This window comes from Macrobrachium rosenbergii, chromosome 19 (assembly GCF_040412425.1).
Source record: "Macrobrachium rosenbergii isolate ZJJX-2024 chromosome 19, ASM4041242v1, whole genome shotgun sequence".
In the NCBI taxonomy this organism is placed as follows: Eukaryota; Metazoa; Arthropoda; class Malacostraca; order Decapoda; family Palaemonidae; genus Macrobrachium; species Macrobrachium rosenbergii.
In genome coordinates this window covers 23,004,052-23,021,656 of record NC_089759.1, presented here as the reverse complement: position 1 = coordinate 23,021,656, position 17,605 = coordinate 23,004,052, and the positions used below count along the sequence as shown (strand labels likewise).

The following is a 17,605-nucleotide window of genomic DNA, read 5'->3' as shown; positions in this document are numbered from 1 at the left end:
AGAAAAGATTTGGGGGAGAGAAAGAGAAAGAAAGAAACGACTGATATCTAGAGAGAGAGAGAGAGAGATGGAAATGAGTATTGAGATAAATAAAAGAAAGAAGATTTGGGGGAGAGAAAGAGAAGGAAAGAAACGACTGTTATCTAGAGAGAGAGAGAGAGAGATTGGAAATAAGCATTGGAACAGATACGGGAAAGAAGAATTACATTGAGAGACAGAGACAAAAGCAACAAACGCTGGGGAAAAGAGAGAGACGGAGTGACAAGAAAAAAATGAAATTAGATGTTAGCAGAAAGGAAAAAAATGACATCGTCTGGCAACAGCAGTCAGAAAATCATAATAGTTTCCGCGCACCCGTCGTGTCCGATCTGTGAATTCACAACATAAGAAAAACAACAATAGAAATATATATATATATATATATATATATATATATATATATATATATATATATATATATATATATATATATATATATATATATATATATAAATTATAAATGACAGCAAGAACTGGAGATCCTGTTTACCAGAATCAGTGCAAAACTTTTCCGCTTAAAAGAAAGCCCATGTTCGAATTCCAGAGATGGTCCGCATCTCTCATGCAGTCTCCCTCACCAGCATATAATTAAAGGAGTTTCATCGACCCCGATAGAGATGGCTCCTTTATTTTCACGCTCGTCTAAGAATAGTCGCTAGGAAGCTACGTCACGTTTTTAAATGACATGCTGCCTCTCCTGAAATCATCCCATTCTGAGTACCAATCCAAGCGGCCCCCACCTCTCTCTCTCTCTCTCTCTCTCTCTCTCTCTCTCTCTCTCTCTCTCTCTCGTTTTCTTTATCATTCCTGACCAGTCTTGTACTTGTATTTTTGATCTAGATTTGAGTAATGGGAATTAATGCGAGGTAGTATTAGCAATGTTTGTTTGTAAGTAATGATAGTACAATTTGTGAAGATTATCTTCCCCCCCCCACCATTCACCCTCCATTTTCTCATTCCATAGAACCGTATTAGATTAGTGAAATGCCAAACTCTACCAATTAAAATTTAAAAAATTGGGAGAGAGACACTGGTACAAATCTTTGTGTATCTTGTTTATTTTTGGTATCAAATGTCCCAAGCGCTGTCTGTTTTGGAGTTTACAGTAAACGTAACGAAAAATTTACTTATATATATTCTGGAGAAGATTAATTTCAGAACTTAATCGTAAAACGAACTGTTCCTCTAACAGTTTCGGGATCGGAGCCTCCGATAACTTAAGTTAACAGAACTCTTTGTTATCAGTGTACGCAAAATGACATAAAAAAACTCAGCTTTCACTTGTGATTAAAGAAAAACAAATAAGTAAAGAAACAAATAAAAATGTGGGCAGAGCAGCAAAAGATTTCCTGTGCGGTAGAACCCCTCAACTTAATAATCGAATTAATAAACTGTTCGAGTCCGCAGATTATGATCCAAGCAGCCAATCGAGAACTTGTTTGTCCTTTGTTATCAAAGACTGACCCAGAGATTAAAAGTCACTAAATTTTACTATACGAGAAGTATCGAGGGCATTAAGACTCACAGTATATTTGAAGTAAACCTCCTGCTGTTATAATTAATCTGAATTTATGTTGAATTGAATTTTTCGTCATATTATATTATTCATCTTTTAGTTGCTTTCGTTCACGTATCGTTATCTTGCATCAGGTGGCTAAATTTCATTGACTATTCGCTTTTTTAATGGTCCCAGTCATGTAAATGGTAGGGCTCTTGCTTCCAAGCGAGGAGACCTGGGTTCAGTTCAAGAGCTTGTGAGAGCTCGGTGTTTTAAATCCCTGGTATTTAGCCTACTGTGGTGGACACGACCAGGGTTATATATATATATATATATATATATATATATATATATATATATATATATATATATATATATATATATATGTGTGTGTGTGTGTGTGTGTGTGTGTGTATTATATATCATGTGTGTTTGTGTTTGTGTGTTAGTGTGGGTGGGTGTGGCGTTATCATCCCTGTTTTCATTTGGTCCTTATAGGATGAAGTTGTTAGCCCTACACTGTGTCCCACAGATGTTCGAGGGGCCCATGTTCCAACGGCGTCTGTCATATACTGCGATCACCCATCCAATTACTGACCAGATTAACTGATCGAACGACCACTGGTATTGCAGCAAACATTTTACTGCTTTCTGCATATAGATAGATAGTGTGCATGTCAGTAGATACAATTGAAATATACGAGTAATCGTGTTTGTTTTTGTCTTGTCTTTGCAAATGAGCACCAAAAGTAACGGTTCTGCCCTTGCCTCTCTGCAATTCCTAACTAAGTGGATGCACACTTGGACTTTCGCACTTTCCCGAGTTTTAAATGACTCGTGACTAAGAGTGTTGTGTTTATACTTTATACATTGGTTAAGTTCTCGACAACTGATTATTAAACTGTGCTAATTTAGTCATTTCCCTCCACGTACGGAATGACTGCGTGTTTGGAGAGAGAGAGAGAGAGAGAGAGAGAGAGAGAGAGAGAGAGAGAGAGAGAGAGAGAGAGAGATCGTCCCCAACAGCTACAGGCTCTAAATTTTAGCACTGGAGACAAACAGAGCTGAACAAGACGGTTCATAACCGAATGCGCACACATGCTGATTTCGATAACCACCAACTCGCTGACACGTGGGGGAGACTATAATGCGTGACCAGATTGCTTGCCAGTGTGATACAGACCTATAACATGAATCATTACAGAAATAACCGTAATCCTAGTGACTACAAGACGTATGACGTGAAATTACAATGTATGCTCTTGTTAAGAACTCTGGGAAGAAAGATAAGATGCCGAGGTTCTTCATGAATTCTGCTTCCGAAATTTAGACCAGCCTTAATATTTGTTTTCCTGATTCGTATAGTAATTAAAAATGAGTATAAACGTATCATATTCCACCGCTCCCAGTAATGGGATAGTACCATCAGTGCACCTCACGCGGTGCACGGTAGGCATTGCTTAGGGCACTTTGCAGTGTCTCTTCGGCCCCAAGCTTCAACCCATTTAATTATTTTACTGTCCCTCTGTTCATATTATTTTTCTTCCATCTTACTTTCCACCCTCTCCTAACGACTGATTCATAGTGCAACTGCGAAGTTTTCCTCATGTTACAACTTTGCAACCTCCTTTATTCTCAATTTCTTTTTCAGCGATGAATGACCTCCTCGGTCCCCGCGCTTGGCCTTTGGACTAAATTTTATATTCCAAATTCCAGTATTCCGCTGATACATTATTTACTTTCCCCAAATAATAGTTACAGATTTTTTCTCATAAGCAAACATCACCGCTCAAACCTACATAATCTGCGACAGTAAGCAAACGTAGAACTACTTCGAGTTTTTTAGATTAGTTTTTAGACGCCTCCCAAAATCTAATTGGTTGATGACTCCCAAACTCGCATTTTAACCGGAACATTGGGACTCGGAAGAACGTTATTCGTCTCAGCGAAGGTAGATTGTCGTTCTTAACTATCTTTGGAATCTGTTTAATTAAAGATTCACGAAGAAGAGTATTCGAGGAAAGCAGTGCTGTGGTTTTCTCTAAATTAAAACTACAATCTGCAGTTAGCCGAGATGAGCCGTCGGTCAGTCTCTTGCAGACGGTGACTCTGTGATTTTGGAGGCCTCCGTTATGGGATTTCATTATTGGCAAACGCATATATTAATCTGAGAGTGTCCAAGATACTCGCCATATCTTACTTTGAACCTTTACCACAATAAAAAGAAATTACGTTTATCCTCTCAGATATAATGAAAATAAGTAAAAAATGCGCCGAAGTTTCTTCAGCGCAACCGGGTTTTCTGTACGCCCGCTACAGTGTATAATCAAGGCCACCGAAAATAGAGCTATCTTTGGGTGGTCTCTGTATAATGCTGTATGAGCCGCGGCCCATGAAACTTTAATCGCGGCCCGGTGGTGGTATACCCTATATCGTTGCCAGAAGCACGATTATGGCTAACTTTAACCCTAAATAAAATAAAAACTACTGAAGCTAGAGGACTGCAATTTGGTATGTTTGATGATTGTAGAGTGGATGATCAAAATACCAATTCGCAGCCCTCTAGCCTCGGTAATTTTTAAGATCTGAGGGCGGACAGAAAAAAGTGCGGACGGAGAGAGCCGGCACAACAGTTTTCTTTTACAGAAAACTAACAAAAGAAATAATAAAGCCGTGCATTAGTAGTGAGACTCTCTTCAACTTGTGATAAAGGAGGTAATAGTTTCATGATTGGAGTCCCTTAAGAACACATCTGAGATCAGCTCGAGACCATTCCGGGTTTGATGACTTCGATAAGTAGGTCTGCTGGAGATGGGAAAAGTTTGCATTATGCATCGTTGTCCGCCAGATGGTTTTACCTTACCTTGAATGTCATATTTCTGAGAGCCTGTAATTTTTCTGCTTGTCATCTATATTATGTGGAGGTGATAAAACCCAATTTTTTTATGGGGAATATCAGTTTTTGCCAAATGTCAATTTTTACCATAGTTTTAAAATAATTCTTTTATTTTATTTATTTAATTTATAAATTCATTGCCATAACTATTCATCTCAAACCAAATTCATTATAGCGCTGAATAATCCCTCGGATTCCAGTGCTTGGCTTCAAGCCTAAATTTCATATTTCATTCCATGAATTAATCTCCTCACATGTCCAGTATGCTAACCTCTATGTAGGATATAGTGAAATGTCAGTGATAAAATTAAATGGTTTTACCATAATTTCTCTGTGGTTCATAAGGATAATAAAGTTAATGCAGCTATGGAGAATCTGCTTAATATGAAACGGTTCATATATAAATCCACTTACTACATTTCCATAAAAAATGTCAAGGTAAACTTTTGATTTGTACAAAATTCCACAGACAAGTATAAGAAATTATTACTGTATAGGCAAGAACAAAAGCTTTAAAAGTACCTTTTATTACTTTTTTAAGGCCTTTTAACGACTGAACGTAAGCACGTCTTGTCTCTCGAACAGCTGATATGATGCAAGGGAATGGATATTAATGTTAGCCCCCGCAGGGGGCCAGTGCCGTCAGTGCACCTCACGTGGTGCACTGTAGACATTACTCAAGGGTCTTTGCAGCGTCCCTTCGGCCCCTAGCTGCTCCCAGCTCTCTAACAATTGTTTCACAGTGCAACTGCGAGGTTTTCCTCCTGTTACACCTTTCAAACCTTACTGTCAATTTCCGCTTCAGCTCTGAATAACCTCATAGGTCCCAGCGCTTGGCCCTAGGCCTAAGTTCTATATTCTATTCTATTCTACTAATTTTAGTATACAGATCTAATGAAATTGTTCAGCAGGGTAGAATTATAAGCAAGAAAGATACGAAAAGCATGCCGCTAGTGGTTTAAATACATTGCAGGCCAGTATCACCAAGTAGATGTCTTAGACATGTTACCTTCTCAGTTTATTGTAAGGCAAACCCATGATATCTTTCAGCTCAGATTCAAAGAAAAGGTCAGTGAATTGCCTAGATCAGGTTTCAAACGTGTGAAATAACAGGAAAAAGCTGTAGACCCTCTTTAGTAATGAGTAGCTACCAGAGACAATAACTGGAATCTCCCCTGTTAAGTAACTTAGTATAAGACGCTTGCTTGAGAAACTTGAGAGTGATCATGAGGTTAGGAAACGTGTAATTTGGAAATTTATTGAGGTGTGATTTGGCTCTAATGTTTGTGTCATTTTTGTGTTTCAACACAGGTGTTTCCGGTAGTTATTGAAAGAGACGGCCTTACAGTGTTTCACGACTCTGTAAGTGTGTTGGTGTTACATAAGCACACACACACACACACACACATACACACACACCCTCGAACGACCATCACCAAAATTGGACGTATAACTACCAGGTAGTGCGCCAGAAACCTGTAGTTTCGGATACAATTTTATCTTTATTATTGTTGATTGCCTGAAGTTTTGTTTTTCAGGCACTAAATTCATTTTGCATGAAGAGTGCCTTCGAGCCTCGTGATGTTATAGAACTTGATGATGTCATAAAACGCTCTCTCTCTCTCTCTCTCTCTCTCTCTCTCTCTCTCTCTCTCTCTCTCTCTCTCTCTCAAATACGATCACCAAAATTAGATTTAGTTATAAAGACGGGACCCCAGCAATCTCACTTTGTGACATGACGGCCAAGTGTTTCTTGCACATGCCCGCAAAATTATGTTGCAAGTGCCAGTGATGCTTGGCAATTTACATTGCCTGGGCATTTACTTCTCCCATCCCTCCTCGTTTACCTGGGACTGATCCCCGGCGTGAGTTAATAAGCAGTATCCCCGTATCCTCTTTCTTACCTTTTACTGTATCTCCATTCATATTCTCCTTCCTCTGACTTTCCACCCTCTCTTAACAAATGTTTCACAGTGTAATTGTGAGGTTTGCCTCTTGTTGCCCCTTTCAACCCTTCTTACCGTTAATTTCCCTTTCAGCGCTGAATGACCTCGTGGGTCCGAGCGCTTGGCCGTTGGCCTAAATTCTATGTTCTATTCTATTCTAATGGCAATATTATTGACGGGGTAAGTTCTCTTAGATTGTGCCTGATATTAAGAACCATCTGAGGGAGTATTGAACTTCTTTTGCTCGACGTCCCTTTCCACATTGGAGACCCTCCTCATCTGAGCGTAGAAATATAAATTTTATACTTCGCCTGGGAACTCTGATTTGCTGACCATCATTCGCCGTTACGGAACACCGGGAAAATTAATGGGAGAAAGTCCCCCGAGGCTACGAGCGACCTTCCCAGAGGCGTTACAGGAATATCTTGTTTCCGGATCGGACCCGAGTCTTGTTCCGAAACTTTTGGCGAATTTGATCGACTGACTTAAATTACCTTTCTGAAAGTTCCTTGGGACTTTATTCGCAAAATCTTGTGCAACGATTCAGATAATTGAATAAAAGGTAGAGCATAATGATGATACTTATACCCGTTACCTGGTATTAGTCTGCAGAAAAGTACACACACATATATATATGTATACACACATACATATATATATATATATATATATATATATATATATATATATATATATATATATATATATATATTTGTATGTATGCATGTATGATATATATTATATATGTATGTATGTATGTATGTATATATATACACATATATGTGTGTGTGCTTGTGTGTATGTATTTGTGTGTGTACATGTATACGTGTGGGAAAGGGTCATAACGATTGAACGATAGCACCATTAAGTAAAAAAATTCAAAAATCTTAGTCACCCTCTTCCTCCTCGGTCTTTCCTTCGCTGTTTCCCATCGATTTGTAATCCTGTAGTCTTCGACTTCCCTCCCCTCCTGTGGCCATTCAATAGCCTTTATGAGCGAGCTGTCATTTGTCATTTCCTGATGGTGATGAGTCATTTTCTTCCCGTCACGTCTGGCGTCTCTCTCTATTTCGTTTCGCTTGACCGTGGTCTCGGAGCGTCTCTGCTTAAGGGTTTCTCTTATTTCTTTCGTCTCTTTTTATTTGCAGGTGCACTGCACGCTGCGTTGTCCTAAATTCGTGAGTGCGATGAAGTCCTACATACGTAAGCATGCTTATAATTCGTCATTTTTTTTCTTTTAAAGTGATATCTCTTCTTTCTGTATTTCCTTTTACCTCCTCTGACTTCTTCCGAATGAACACCATTATATTCTTTGGAAGCTTGAATTTCAAGTCAGTGGCCACTGTGGGCTTTTTCCATGTTAATAGGGTTCATCTTCTGAGTAATATAATAATAATAATAATAATAATAATAATAATGCATTGTGTGAACAGAAATTCGTTTTGCACGCGTCGAGGTCTTTTCTTGTTCTGTCAGTTATATGTGCATCGCTGGTATATTCGCTCTGTCTTGCTCTCTTTTGACGTCGAAACTCAGGTATAAGCGCGCCTAGCCAGACAGGCGAGTCCCTCAAAAAAAAAATAATAATAATAAATAAATAAATAAAAAAAACGTGCTACTGTTGAGATCGGCAGCGAATTACATACCTAGTTCTTAGACGACATTTGATATTTCTAGGCGAGCATCCATCCAAGCACAGACCAGATTAAATGTTGCTTAAATTCACAGATTTTGCATATATTCAGTATCCATTGCAAGACTGGCATTTTTTTTTATTTTACTAGCATACGCATACCATAAAAATGACGGTATTAATGATGATGATGATACTAATGATATACTATTAATATTAGTAGTACACATATCATTGTAATGAAAGATTTAATAGTAATGATGAAAGCAGCTTATCATTTTAGTGTATAGTAATAAAAACAACTATATCCTCTGCCTTCCAAGATTTATTTTTCTGAGCTGTAAATTGTGTTACAACCATAAGTAGATTTTGAGAACTATGCAGCCAGCGACGTCTTGGAGTACAAGTAGATGCCGTTTTTATTCTAAGAAAGTTTCGTTAAAACAATCACGAGGAAGTAAAATATAGAAGGAATTAAACGCCTTATATATATATATATATATATATATATATATATATATATATATATATATATATATATATATATATAAATATATATATATATATATATATATATATATATATGTATATATATATATATATATATATATATATATATATATATATATATATATATATATATATATATATATATATATATCTGTTTTGTAACTTGATTTCCAATTCGCCCTCTGAATTATTACATAATTTATTTTATTTATTTATTTATTTTTTTGGACCCATAGTAAGTTTTAATTTTTGCAGCGTCCTGCTTGGTTAGTAGTTGATAATCGAACGGCAGTTTCCTTCCCCTTCAAAAAATTGTTAATGATTTGTCGTGTCTATTATAACATTTTATAAAATGCTATTTCTTCCCATGTCGGCTAGTCCATAACAGTGCTCGTGATATCACAGTCCTTGTAGATATATGCGAATATATATACTATACAAATATATATATATATATATATATATATATATATATATATATATATATATATATATATAGTGTGTGTGTGTGTATGTGTGTGTATGAACATAAAACTAGAGGACTCACATTCGACTGTTGGGTCAAAAGATGGACAATTAGGCAGGATCTGTTAAAAACCCATTGGGTTTCTGTTGACTTAGGCTGTGAATTATTTAGCTTTAGTTACATGACTGCGATGTTCGCAAGCATGTGGACCTAGCAGCTTCATCCCAGAAGACTTGCTGAGAGCCGGAAAGCAAAGACTGCAGCACGTTTCACCATGCAGTCTCCGATTTAATTGCGATCATTATAAATATAAGCCATCAGCATTCATAGATACGTTTTACTGTTTGGCCTTGTATAGTTTGTGGCGACATAGTTTTTAAGCAACAACGACCTAATTTGCGATAGAATACCAGAATGTGGGTGTGCATGTGACAATACTTCTCATAATGTGTTGTATCTTATACTCCCATATTACGATCACTTATTGAACTTTTCAATTTGCTGGTGTCAGACTGGGCAAAAATTTTTTCGTACGACCATTGATAACCCTAGAAATTCAGTTTTGTTAGCTATTCATCCAACAAAATTAATGGACACGCAAAAAAGACACAGTTGAAAGAACAGGGAGATCAAACCTCAATTTGATGCTCTTGTATTTTTTTTTTTTTTATGGGGGAGGGGTGGTGGTCGGGAATTGTCCAAACCGCAGGCAGAGAAGAGGGTCCGTAAAAACTGGAAGAGAAGCGGTTAATCTAACGAGGGAATCACGACAACCGACCACTTCATAAAGGAGAGTGAGAGAGAGGGAGGTGGGTGGTTGTAGGTTGTAGGGGAGGACCATAGTTTTTATTACTCTTGATGAAAAGTTTTATGGCGCGAGCTGTCACTTCCTTCCATGGTTGACGCGCCTAATTAGCACCTATGTAATGATGCGATTACCGTCAAGGTGTTGTCACTGCGTGGCGGTACTGTGGGCGAAAATTTTTGTCTTATTTGACGTACGAAGGATTTAATTTGCGCTATTGTTGTCGTTATTATCATGCGCAAATTCTCACGACGCTAACCGAATAGGTCGTTAAATTGCTGGACCAAGTTCCACACCATGCGTACGCATGCGAGAGAGAGAGAGAGAGAGAGAGAGAGAGAGAGAGAGAGAGAGAGAGAGAGATGAATCCTTAAGAAAAGTAGCATTTAAATCAGGTGAAAGTTCCTAAGTAAAGACCTTCTATGTGAAATTATTTGTCGCGTGTTCGGTCTTGTTTTTAATTCGGTGGTGGACCTGACTCATTTGCTCAAACATAATTTAACAATAAATCAATAATTTCAGGGTAAAGCGTAAAATTCATCTCTTTAACTTCATCACATTACTAAAGGATAGTTAAACGTGTGTATTCCGAAATAATTTAAGGGTTTTCAGATAAAATGGAGGTATTATTTTTAAAACCATTCCACCTTTTGACCAAAAGGAAAGTAATCACGTCTAACGCCCTGATGTCAGGTATGGAAATTAGCACAAGTTGCTTGGGCATGCAGCTACAAAGTTTTTCTTTATCGGCCGTCAAAAAATGTGCAGAATAACACCATTTGCTTTTACGGTCTCCAGCGAACGTTTACCAAAAGTATCAAACCACAAACAAGACGACATTCTTGGTTTTCTTCAGCTGTAGGGGCTAACATGCGCCTCTTTACACACTTGTCTTAATAGTTGATTTAATGAAAATGTAATTTATCATGTTTTGTTTCCATGTTGCTACTTTTAAATGAAAAAGTTTTCATTTTCCTCTAGCTTCCGTTAACGTATTGGCTGTTCAGGCACTTCAGACTTGTCCAGATGTCACATAGTTCACGTTGTTAAATCTACCATAAACATTTAGATATAGAGATGTAGCATGTTTCGTTCCTATCCTGGCTATGAAAAAAGGAGAGAGATTATGTGTGTATATATGTGTATATATATACACACATACATATGTATATGTGTGTGTGCATGTATTATATTTTTCGATAGAGACCATACCACAGTCAGCTAACTACCAGATACACAATTCATAGCTCAGCAAAAACGAAGTAGGATTTAACACAAAATAACCCCCTCCTGGCTAGGAATCCAACACAGTCCTTTTCGCAGGCAAAGCTAGTATCGTGACCACCAGTTTAATTCGTTCTAAGGCGTCTGACGTAACTCGACCGCATGTAGAACATAAATCAACGTCATGACTTACGGACGCGCTTTTCGACCTAAACTACGGCAGTCTATTTCGTTTGGGCCAGTTCATTAAACCTGAAAATATCGGTCAGGTCCGCGAAGCACTCTCAACTGAGTAAGGTCAAGTATGACTTCGGCTAGATTATCGGCGGTCGTTTTGATGCAGTTTTTCTATCTCGAGTGAGGCATTTGACCGAAGAATGGAATTAGATAGTTCAAGTGTCCGATAACACGTTTTGATGTGGTTCGATATATATATACTTTTCTCTCTTTCCCGCAGTGTACACAGATACACTTACGATGGTCAGGTGGTTATTCCCATCAGTACTTCACTCCACAACGGTGCGTTGACCTACAACTGATAACATTAGGTAACCTCGCCACGACTCATCCTTCAGGATCACAGCGGAATTCTAAAGGATCGTTTTCAGATGGTGCAAAGATGGATTCTAATCCTTTTCAGTGTTAGCTCGTAGCGTGCACTTTGCAACAACCAATCGGGTGGGCTTACATTCAGATGCATCGAAGATTCTGTGCATTTCGCCTTCCAGATATGTACTAATGAAAATATTTTTACTTATGATGAACATTTAAATATGTTTGGGAGTGACACCATATATATGTGTATATATACAGTATATATATATATATATATACATATATATATATATATATATATATATATATAAAATTTTATCGCACTGTGATTTATATACAATCATGAAGCATAAATTCCCCTTCGGTGATAATTCCCCATCGGGGATATTCCCAAGTAGCGTGAACTGGATATTAAAACGACATTTGTAGCTTCATGATTATATATATATATATATATATATATATATATATATATATATATATATATATATATATATATATATATATATATATACATATATACATATTGTGCTTTTATTTTAAAAAATGTATCATAAAATCTTAGTGACTGAATATTCAATCACAATGATAGGTAGTTTTTTTTTTTTCCTCCATGTAGCTGATCTGATATCTACTTTCCTCTGTTATTATTCACCATAGACAGATGAATACCGAAAGACGGGCTCTTCTTCCGGATGCGCATCACATTTACACAATATCCATTAAAAAGAAATTTGAATCGGGATGAGCATTCACTGCCGATTTTTTTTTTTTTTTATAATGCAAGGAGTTCTAAATCTGTGTGACAACCCCAATTTTTATTTCTCCGTGCCACGGGCGGAGTTTACCTGCAAAGATTGACATCTTAATTTTTTTTTTACTCATTCAATAACATGGAGAGAAAAAACAACCTATCGAGTGATTCAGGTGTTGAGAGATAGCAGTCCAAGCTTCTTCCCAGTCTTTTGCATATAACCGGCTGCCTTCCTTGTTTCGCTTGTTCTGTGACTCGCTCTTCTCTCATCCGATATATTTATTTACTTCTAATTATTTGAACGAATCTTTGGCTTCCATTTTTCCTCATCCCATACTACATTTATTACGCTTATATTTTTGGTTTGCATTGACATTCATAAACTAACTGTTGCCTACATTTATTCTTAACCTTCTCCGCGTGCGGTATACTTTAAACTCTTTCCATACTCTCTGAGATGTATCTTCACTATCGCCAATCAGCACTGTATCATCTGCAGGCGTCAACCATTCCACGCACCATTCACAATCCAGTCGTCTATCCCACAGTTTTGCACCTACATCAGTTACCCATCCTGGGACACATAACACATCCTTTTCTCATATCGAATTGAATTGAAGCGCTGGGACCAGTGAGGTCATTCAGCGCTGAAACGGAAATTGACAGAAGGTTTAAAAGACGTAACAGGAGGAAAACCTCGTAGTTGCACTATTAAAAAATTGTTAGGAGAGGGTAGAAAGTAAGATGGAACATATAGAATATGAAAGGAGGTACAGTAAAAGGAACGGAAGGGGGATTACAGCTGGGGGCCGAAGGCACGCTGCAAAGAACCTTCAGTAATGCCTACAGTGCACTGCATGAGGTGCACTGACGGCACTACCCCCCCTACGGGATTCTCGCATATCAATATCTATGCCAAAAATCATTTTCCTGCCTACAAATGTCAACAGATGCTTGACTTCCATAATAAAAATTCTGTTATTGCTCTCAACAACTGAACTTCTGTACAGTACATCCTCATCACTGTTTTATCACATGCTTTTTTTCCTCTTTTTTTTTTTTTTTTAGGTCCTTGTATGCCACATATAGCTTTTTCCCTTTATTCTGAAATTTCTCACATAACTGTTTCATAACAAACACCTGATTCACACACATACTTCCTTGTCCAAACCCACTCAGTTTTATAACTAACAATCCATTTTTTATCTATTATATTTTCGCTGTCAGAGTCCTATCATATACCTCCCTGACTTACTGGGTAATGTTATATGTATATTTATATATATATATATATATATATATATATATATATATATATATATATATATATATATATATATATATGTCTGTGTGTGTGTGTGTGTGTGTATGTAAGTATGGATGCATGTATGTATATACGAGCATCTGCTCCTTCCAGTTCTTCTTTCCGAGTTAAAAAAAAAAAAAAAAACTACAGGTAACGCCTTTACTTCCGTGTATTTCTGTTGCAGTTATTGTTAGGGTACCGGCCTCATGTCATTGTGGCCCATTGCTCCCCAAAGCAGCCCAGTAATTATTTCGGTCGACGTCGCTCTGGTGGACAACGCACGCCCTCGCGTTGGGGCTGTCGCGAACTGGCTCGTGACGAAAAGGTTGACCGAGTATTTTGTGTCACTGGAATTTTCTGGAGCCTGCTGAAGTCAAATGTAGGTTCTCCTTATAAGAGGAGAGCTAGTTTGAAGTCGTTAAGTATGTAAGATTCAAAAGTCTTGTTTTGGGAGTCACATGAAGAGAATTTACATTAAAAATCATGTACTGAAGTCTTCATTCACAATGCAAGTTTAACCAAAGTCATCAAAAATTGATTAATTTAATATATAACCTGATAATAAGGGCTACAGCATTGCAGGCTTTTATGACTCTCATAATGATTGGTTTGTGTCCATTACAAAAATCTGAGCTTTTTCTCTAACAAGTAAATTATCTCTCTACTTCTACCTAAAAGAAGGTCGCCATTGCAAACGGAAGCTGCCAACAGCATTGACATGTTATTGTGTTGTTTGCGTCATGGCGGTCAGCGGGAGATCTTACTGCTTGCACCATAATAACGAGTGCAGCTGAGTTCTGCTGCTGCTCTCTCTCTCTCTCTCTCTCTCTCTCTCTCTCTCTCTCTCTCTCTAGGAAGTCCATTGACTTGAGAAATGTTACCTATGGCTTAAGTCTTCGTCGCCTCAAGCCATTACTCTTCTTTTTTCTCCTCCTCCTCCTCCTCCTTCCCCCCTTTCTTCTTCTTCTTCTTCTTCTTCTTCTTCTTCTTCTTCTTCTTCTTCTTCTTCTTCTTCTTCTTCTTTCGACTCAAAAACGGAATCACTCTCGACGTCTGATTCCCTTTTCTCCACCGACTTGCATCTCTTACTATCTACCTACTTCTTTTAGGTCATTTTTCTGAATCCCCTTTTCCTCACTTCATCTGCTGCATCTTCCTCTTGTTATTATTCAGCATCATCAGCATCATCTCGTTCTCCTTCCTAAAGATTTTTGTTCTGCGTAGGATTCTTCGTTCTTGTTCAGCCTGTTCATCATCATGAACTATTCTCGCGTAGTCCTCTTTCATGTGTCTCTTTCATACCTGTTCTTGCTTCTTGTTCTTCAGGCTATGGTTCCCAGTTGCTTCTTCTTCGTCTTCCTCTTCTTTCCTGGGGGAGAGAGAGGGAGAGAGATCTCAGTTCTTTCCCCCCCCACCCCCCACCCCCCACCCCACCCCCAACTGGGTTGCTGGAGATCGTGGCTCTCAGATGTGGAGGGGAGAAGGAAAGCCGCAGTATGGTTTCTCGGCCTCAGCAACACCTGGTTCTCGCGCGCCAGAAGAGAACCATCACTTTGATTCATCGCTGCTCCACTGCTCCAATTAGGGTCTAAATAAAATCATCGCGATGCCTCGGGACCGACTGTAAGCAAACAGTTCTGATGGAAGACGAAGATACTCCGGGAAAATAGAGCAGTGTTCTCTCTCTCTCTCTCTCTCTCTCTCTCTCTCTCTCTCTCTAGGTGAAGATAAGAGTAATTCGGATACTGTTCGGTATATATTTAAGCATATCAATGTTTCATATGAGTGAATGATGTTCATGGAGTGATATGCGTGTACTTAAGGTACCTGGATGGATTTAAATAAAAAATCAGGGTAAATTTGAACGCTCCTCCCCCCAAAAAATAAATAAATAAATAGATACTTGAGCCAAAAGACTTCTCTCTTGAAGATTACAAATATGCGTTTCAAAGGACCGTTTATTACACGGATGAGGCACTATGCGTAGGCTTAAGGAAGTGGTAGCAGTAAGCATGCAACTGCACTCAAAGTGGTATCAGTACAGAAGGCAAATGAAGGCAACAGTTCAGTGCAGTTGCTAATGAGCTTGAAAAGCCTCATTTTCGGCCATTTTAACAATATTTCATTTAAAGAAATGAGTCAGAGTTGCTGGCTGGATTAGAGCAGACTGGACATAAAGAGCACTTTTTGATAAACCAAAAACAGGGATGGTTTTGAAAGTGAAGCTCCCAAACGATCGAACATTTTTGGATGTTTGATGAAATACTGAAAAATAAAATTAAAGGTAAACAAACTCGGGAATTCTTGCAGTACGTAACTGTTCTCTGTCATTGCCTATTTCCAACAGGCTGAAAACATTTTCGGAAATAATGTTGAAATGGAGGAGAGTAATTGTGTGAAGAGACGCTTTCTTTCGGAAGGCAGTACAAAAATAAATAATGGGTACATGTGCATAATGCAAAATAAACTTACAAACAAATAAACGTACATTCTGAGGTCGTCAGTTATCAATGCGATACTGTACGGAAGGAGTAATGATCAGTTTTCGATTTTCCCCAGAATCAAGACAAACATGCGAAAAACTTCACGAGGTGTGCTGCGTTTGTTCGGATGCAGGTTTCTGTTCCTTTTAATCAATGGGTCTTGTAAACGGCTTCAAGTGGGGTTGTTGGCGAACTGTAATCACTGTGCTGGAGCTTGTGAAGAAAACCACAGTCATCCCGATGCGGTGTGCCACTTATCTCTCAGATCTCCCAAGTTCGCTACTTTCTAGGTGACAAAGGCGAGATGTTGGATGGATGTGGGGGGAGGGGGAGGTGTTCTTGTCGAAATGCTCTCGGAAAATAGAAATTCTGTCAATTTAAATGGGTTTGCCACAAATGAAATCGTGCCGGAGCGTCATAACAGATATGAAATTAGTTGCAATTATACTGTGATCCATTGCCAGAATTGATCATTTATGCACGCAAATATATATATATATGTATATATATATATATATATATATGTATTATATATATATATATATATATATATATATATATATATATATATATATATATATATATATATATATAAAAATATATATATATATATGTGCCATGTGATGTATTGCAACACGAATGAAGCTAATTATCTGAAATAGAATTTGCAATACCAGAGAGTATGATGAAATCATTCTCCCTAATATTTAAAAATGTAAACACTTATTTGTCAACTGCAAGAAGCCTTATTCTTTATACTAAATAAGACACCTCACCATGCAACAACAATTTAACAATGTACTTAAATGGTAACTAAACAAGACAGTTAAGTTTCGCGGAATTAATAAACAAAAAATTAATAGTTATGACATGAAATACACAACCGTGAGCTCCAGACGGAACTACAATCAGTATTTATCGTTAATAAGATCGGTCGTACAAAACCAATTCAGCAGAGTAATTCCCGAAAGAAATACTGAAATAGCCATGAGATCAACCATACGATAATCAGTTGTGAAAACAATTGCCATGAAGTTCAACAAGAGAATCGAGACGAGACTTTCACATAAGAGTTTTTATAAATTAAACCTCTTGTGTCATGAAACTTTCATGGAACCCTTGCGATCACTCACATTCTGAATCCAGCAGATCTCGTAGGGGGATAGTGCCGTCAGTGCACCTCATGCCGTGCACTGTAGGCATTACTTAAGGTTCTTGGCAGCGTCTCTTCGGCCACAACCCCCCCCCCCTTCATTCCTTTTACTATACCTTCGTTCATAATCTCTTTCTTCCATCTTACTCTCCGCCCTCTCTTCACATTTGTTCGTAGTGCAACTGCGAGGCTGTCTTTCTGTTACACATTTCAAACCTTTTTACCGTCAATTTCAGTGTCAGCGCTAAATGACCTCATAGGTCCCAGCGCTTGGCCTTTGGCCTAAATTCTATTCTGTTCTATTCGAATCCGGCAGATGTCTCCATCAAAAGTATCG

General features: G+C 37.9%; 1 protein-coding gene across 2 annotated transcripts in view; it reads left to right on the top strand.

Annotated features, from left to right (window-relative positions):
• The window catches only part of Kap3 (kinesin associated protein 3), a 261,015-nt gene that overhangs the window by 157,605 nt on the left and 85,805 nt on the right, over positions 1-17,605 (top strand). The window contains exon 4 of one of the 2 annotated variants that reach the window (XM_067121282.1): positions 7,528-7,582. The exons of the other annotated variant lie outside the window; for it this stretch is intronic. Coding sequence (XP_066977383.1) covers positions 7,528-7,582 — 55 coding nt within the window. The remainder of the gene's footprint in view (positions 1-7,527; positions 7,583-17,605) is intronic. 2 annotated transcript variants of the gene reach the window in all.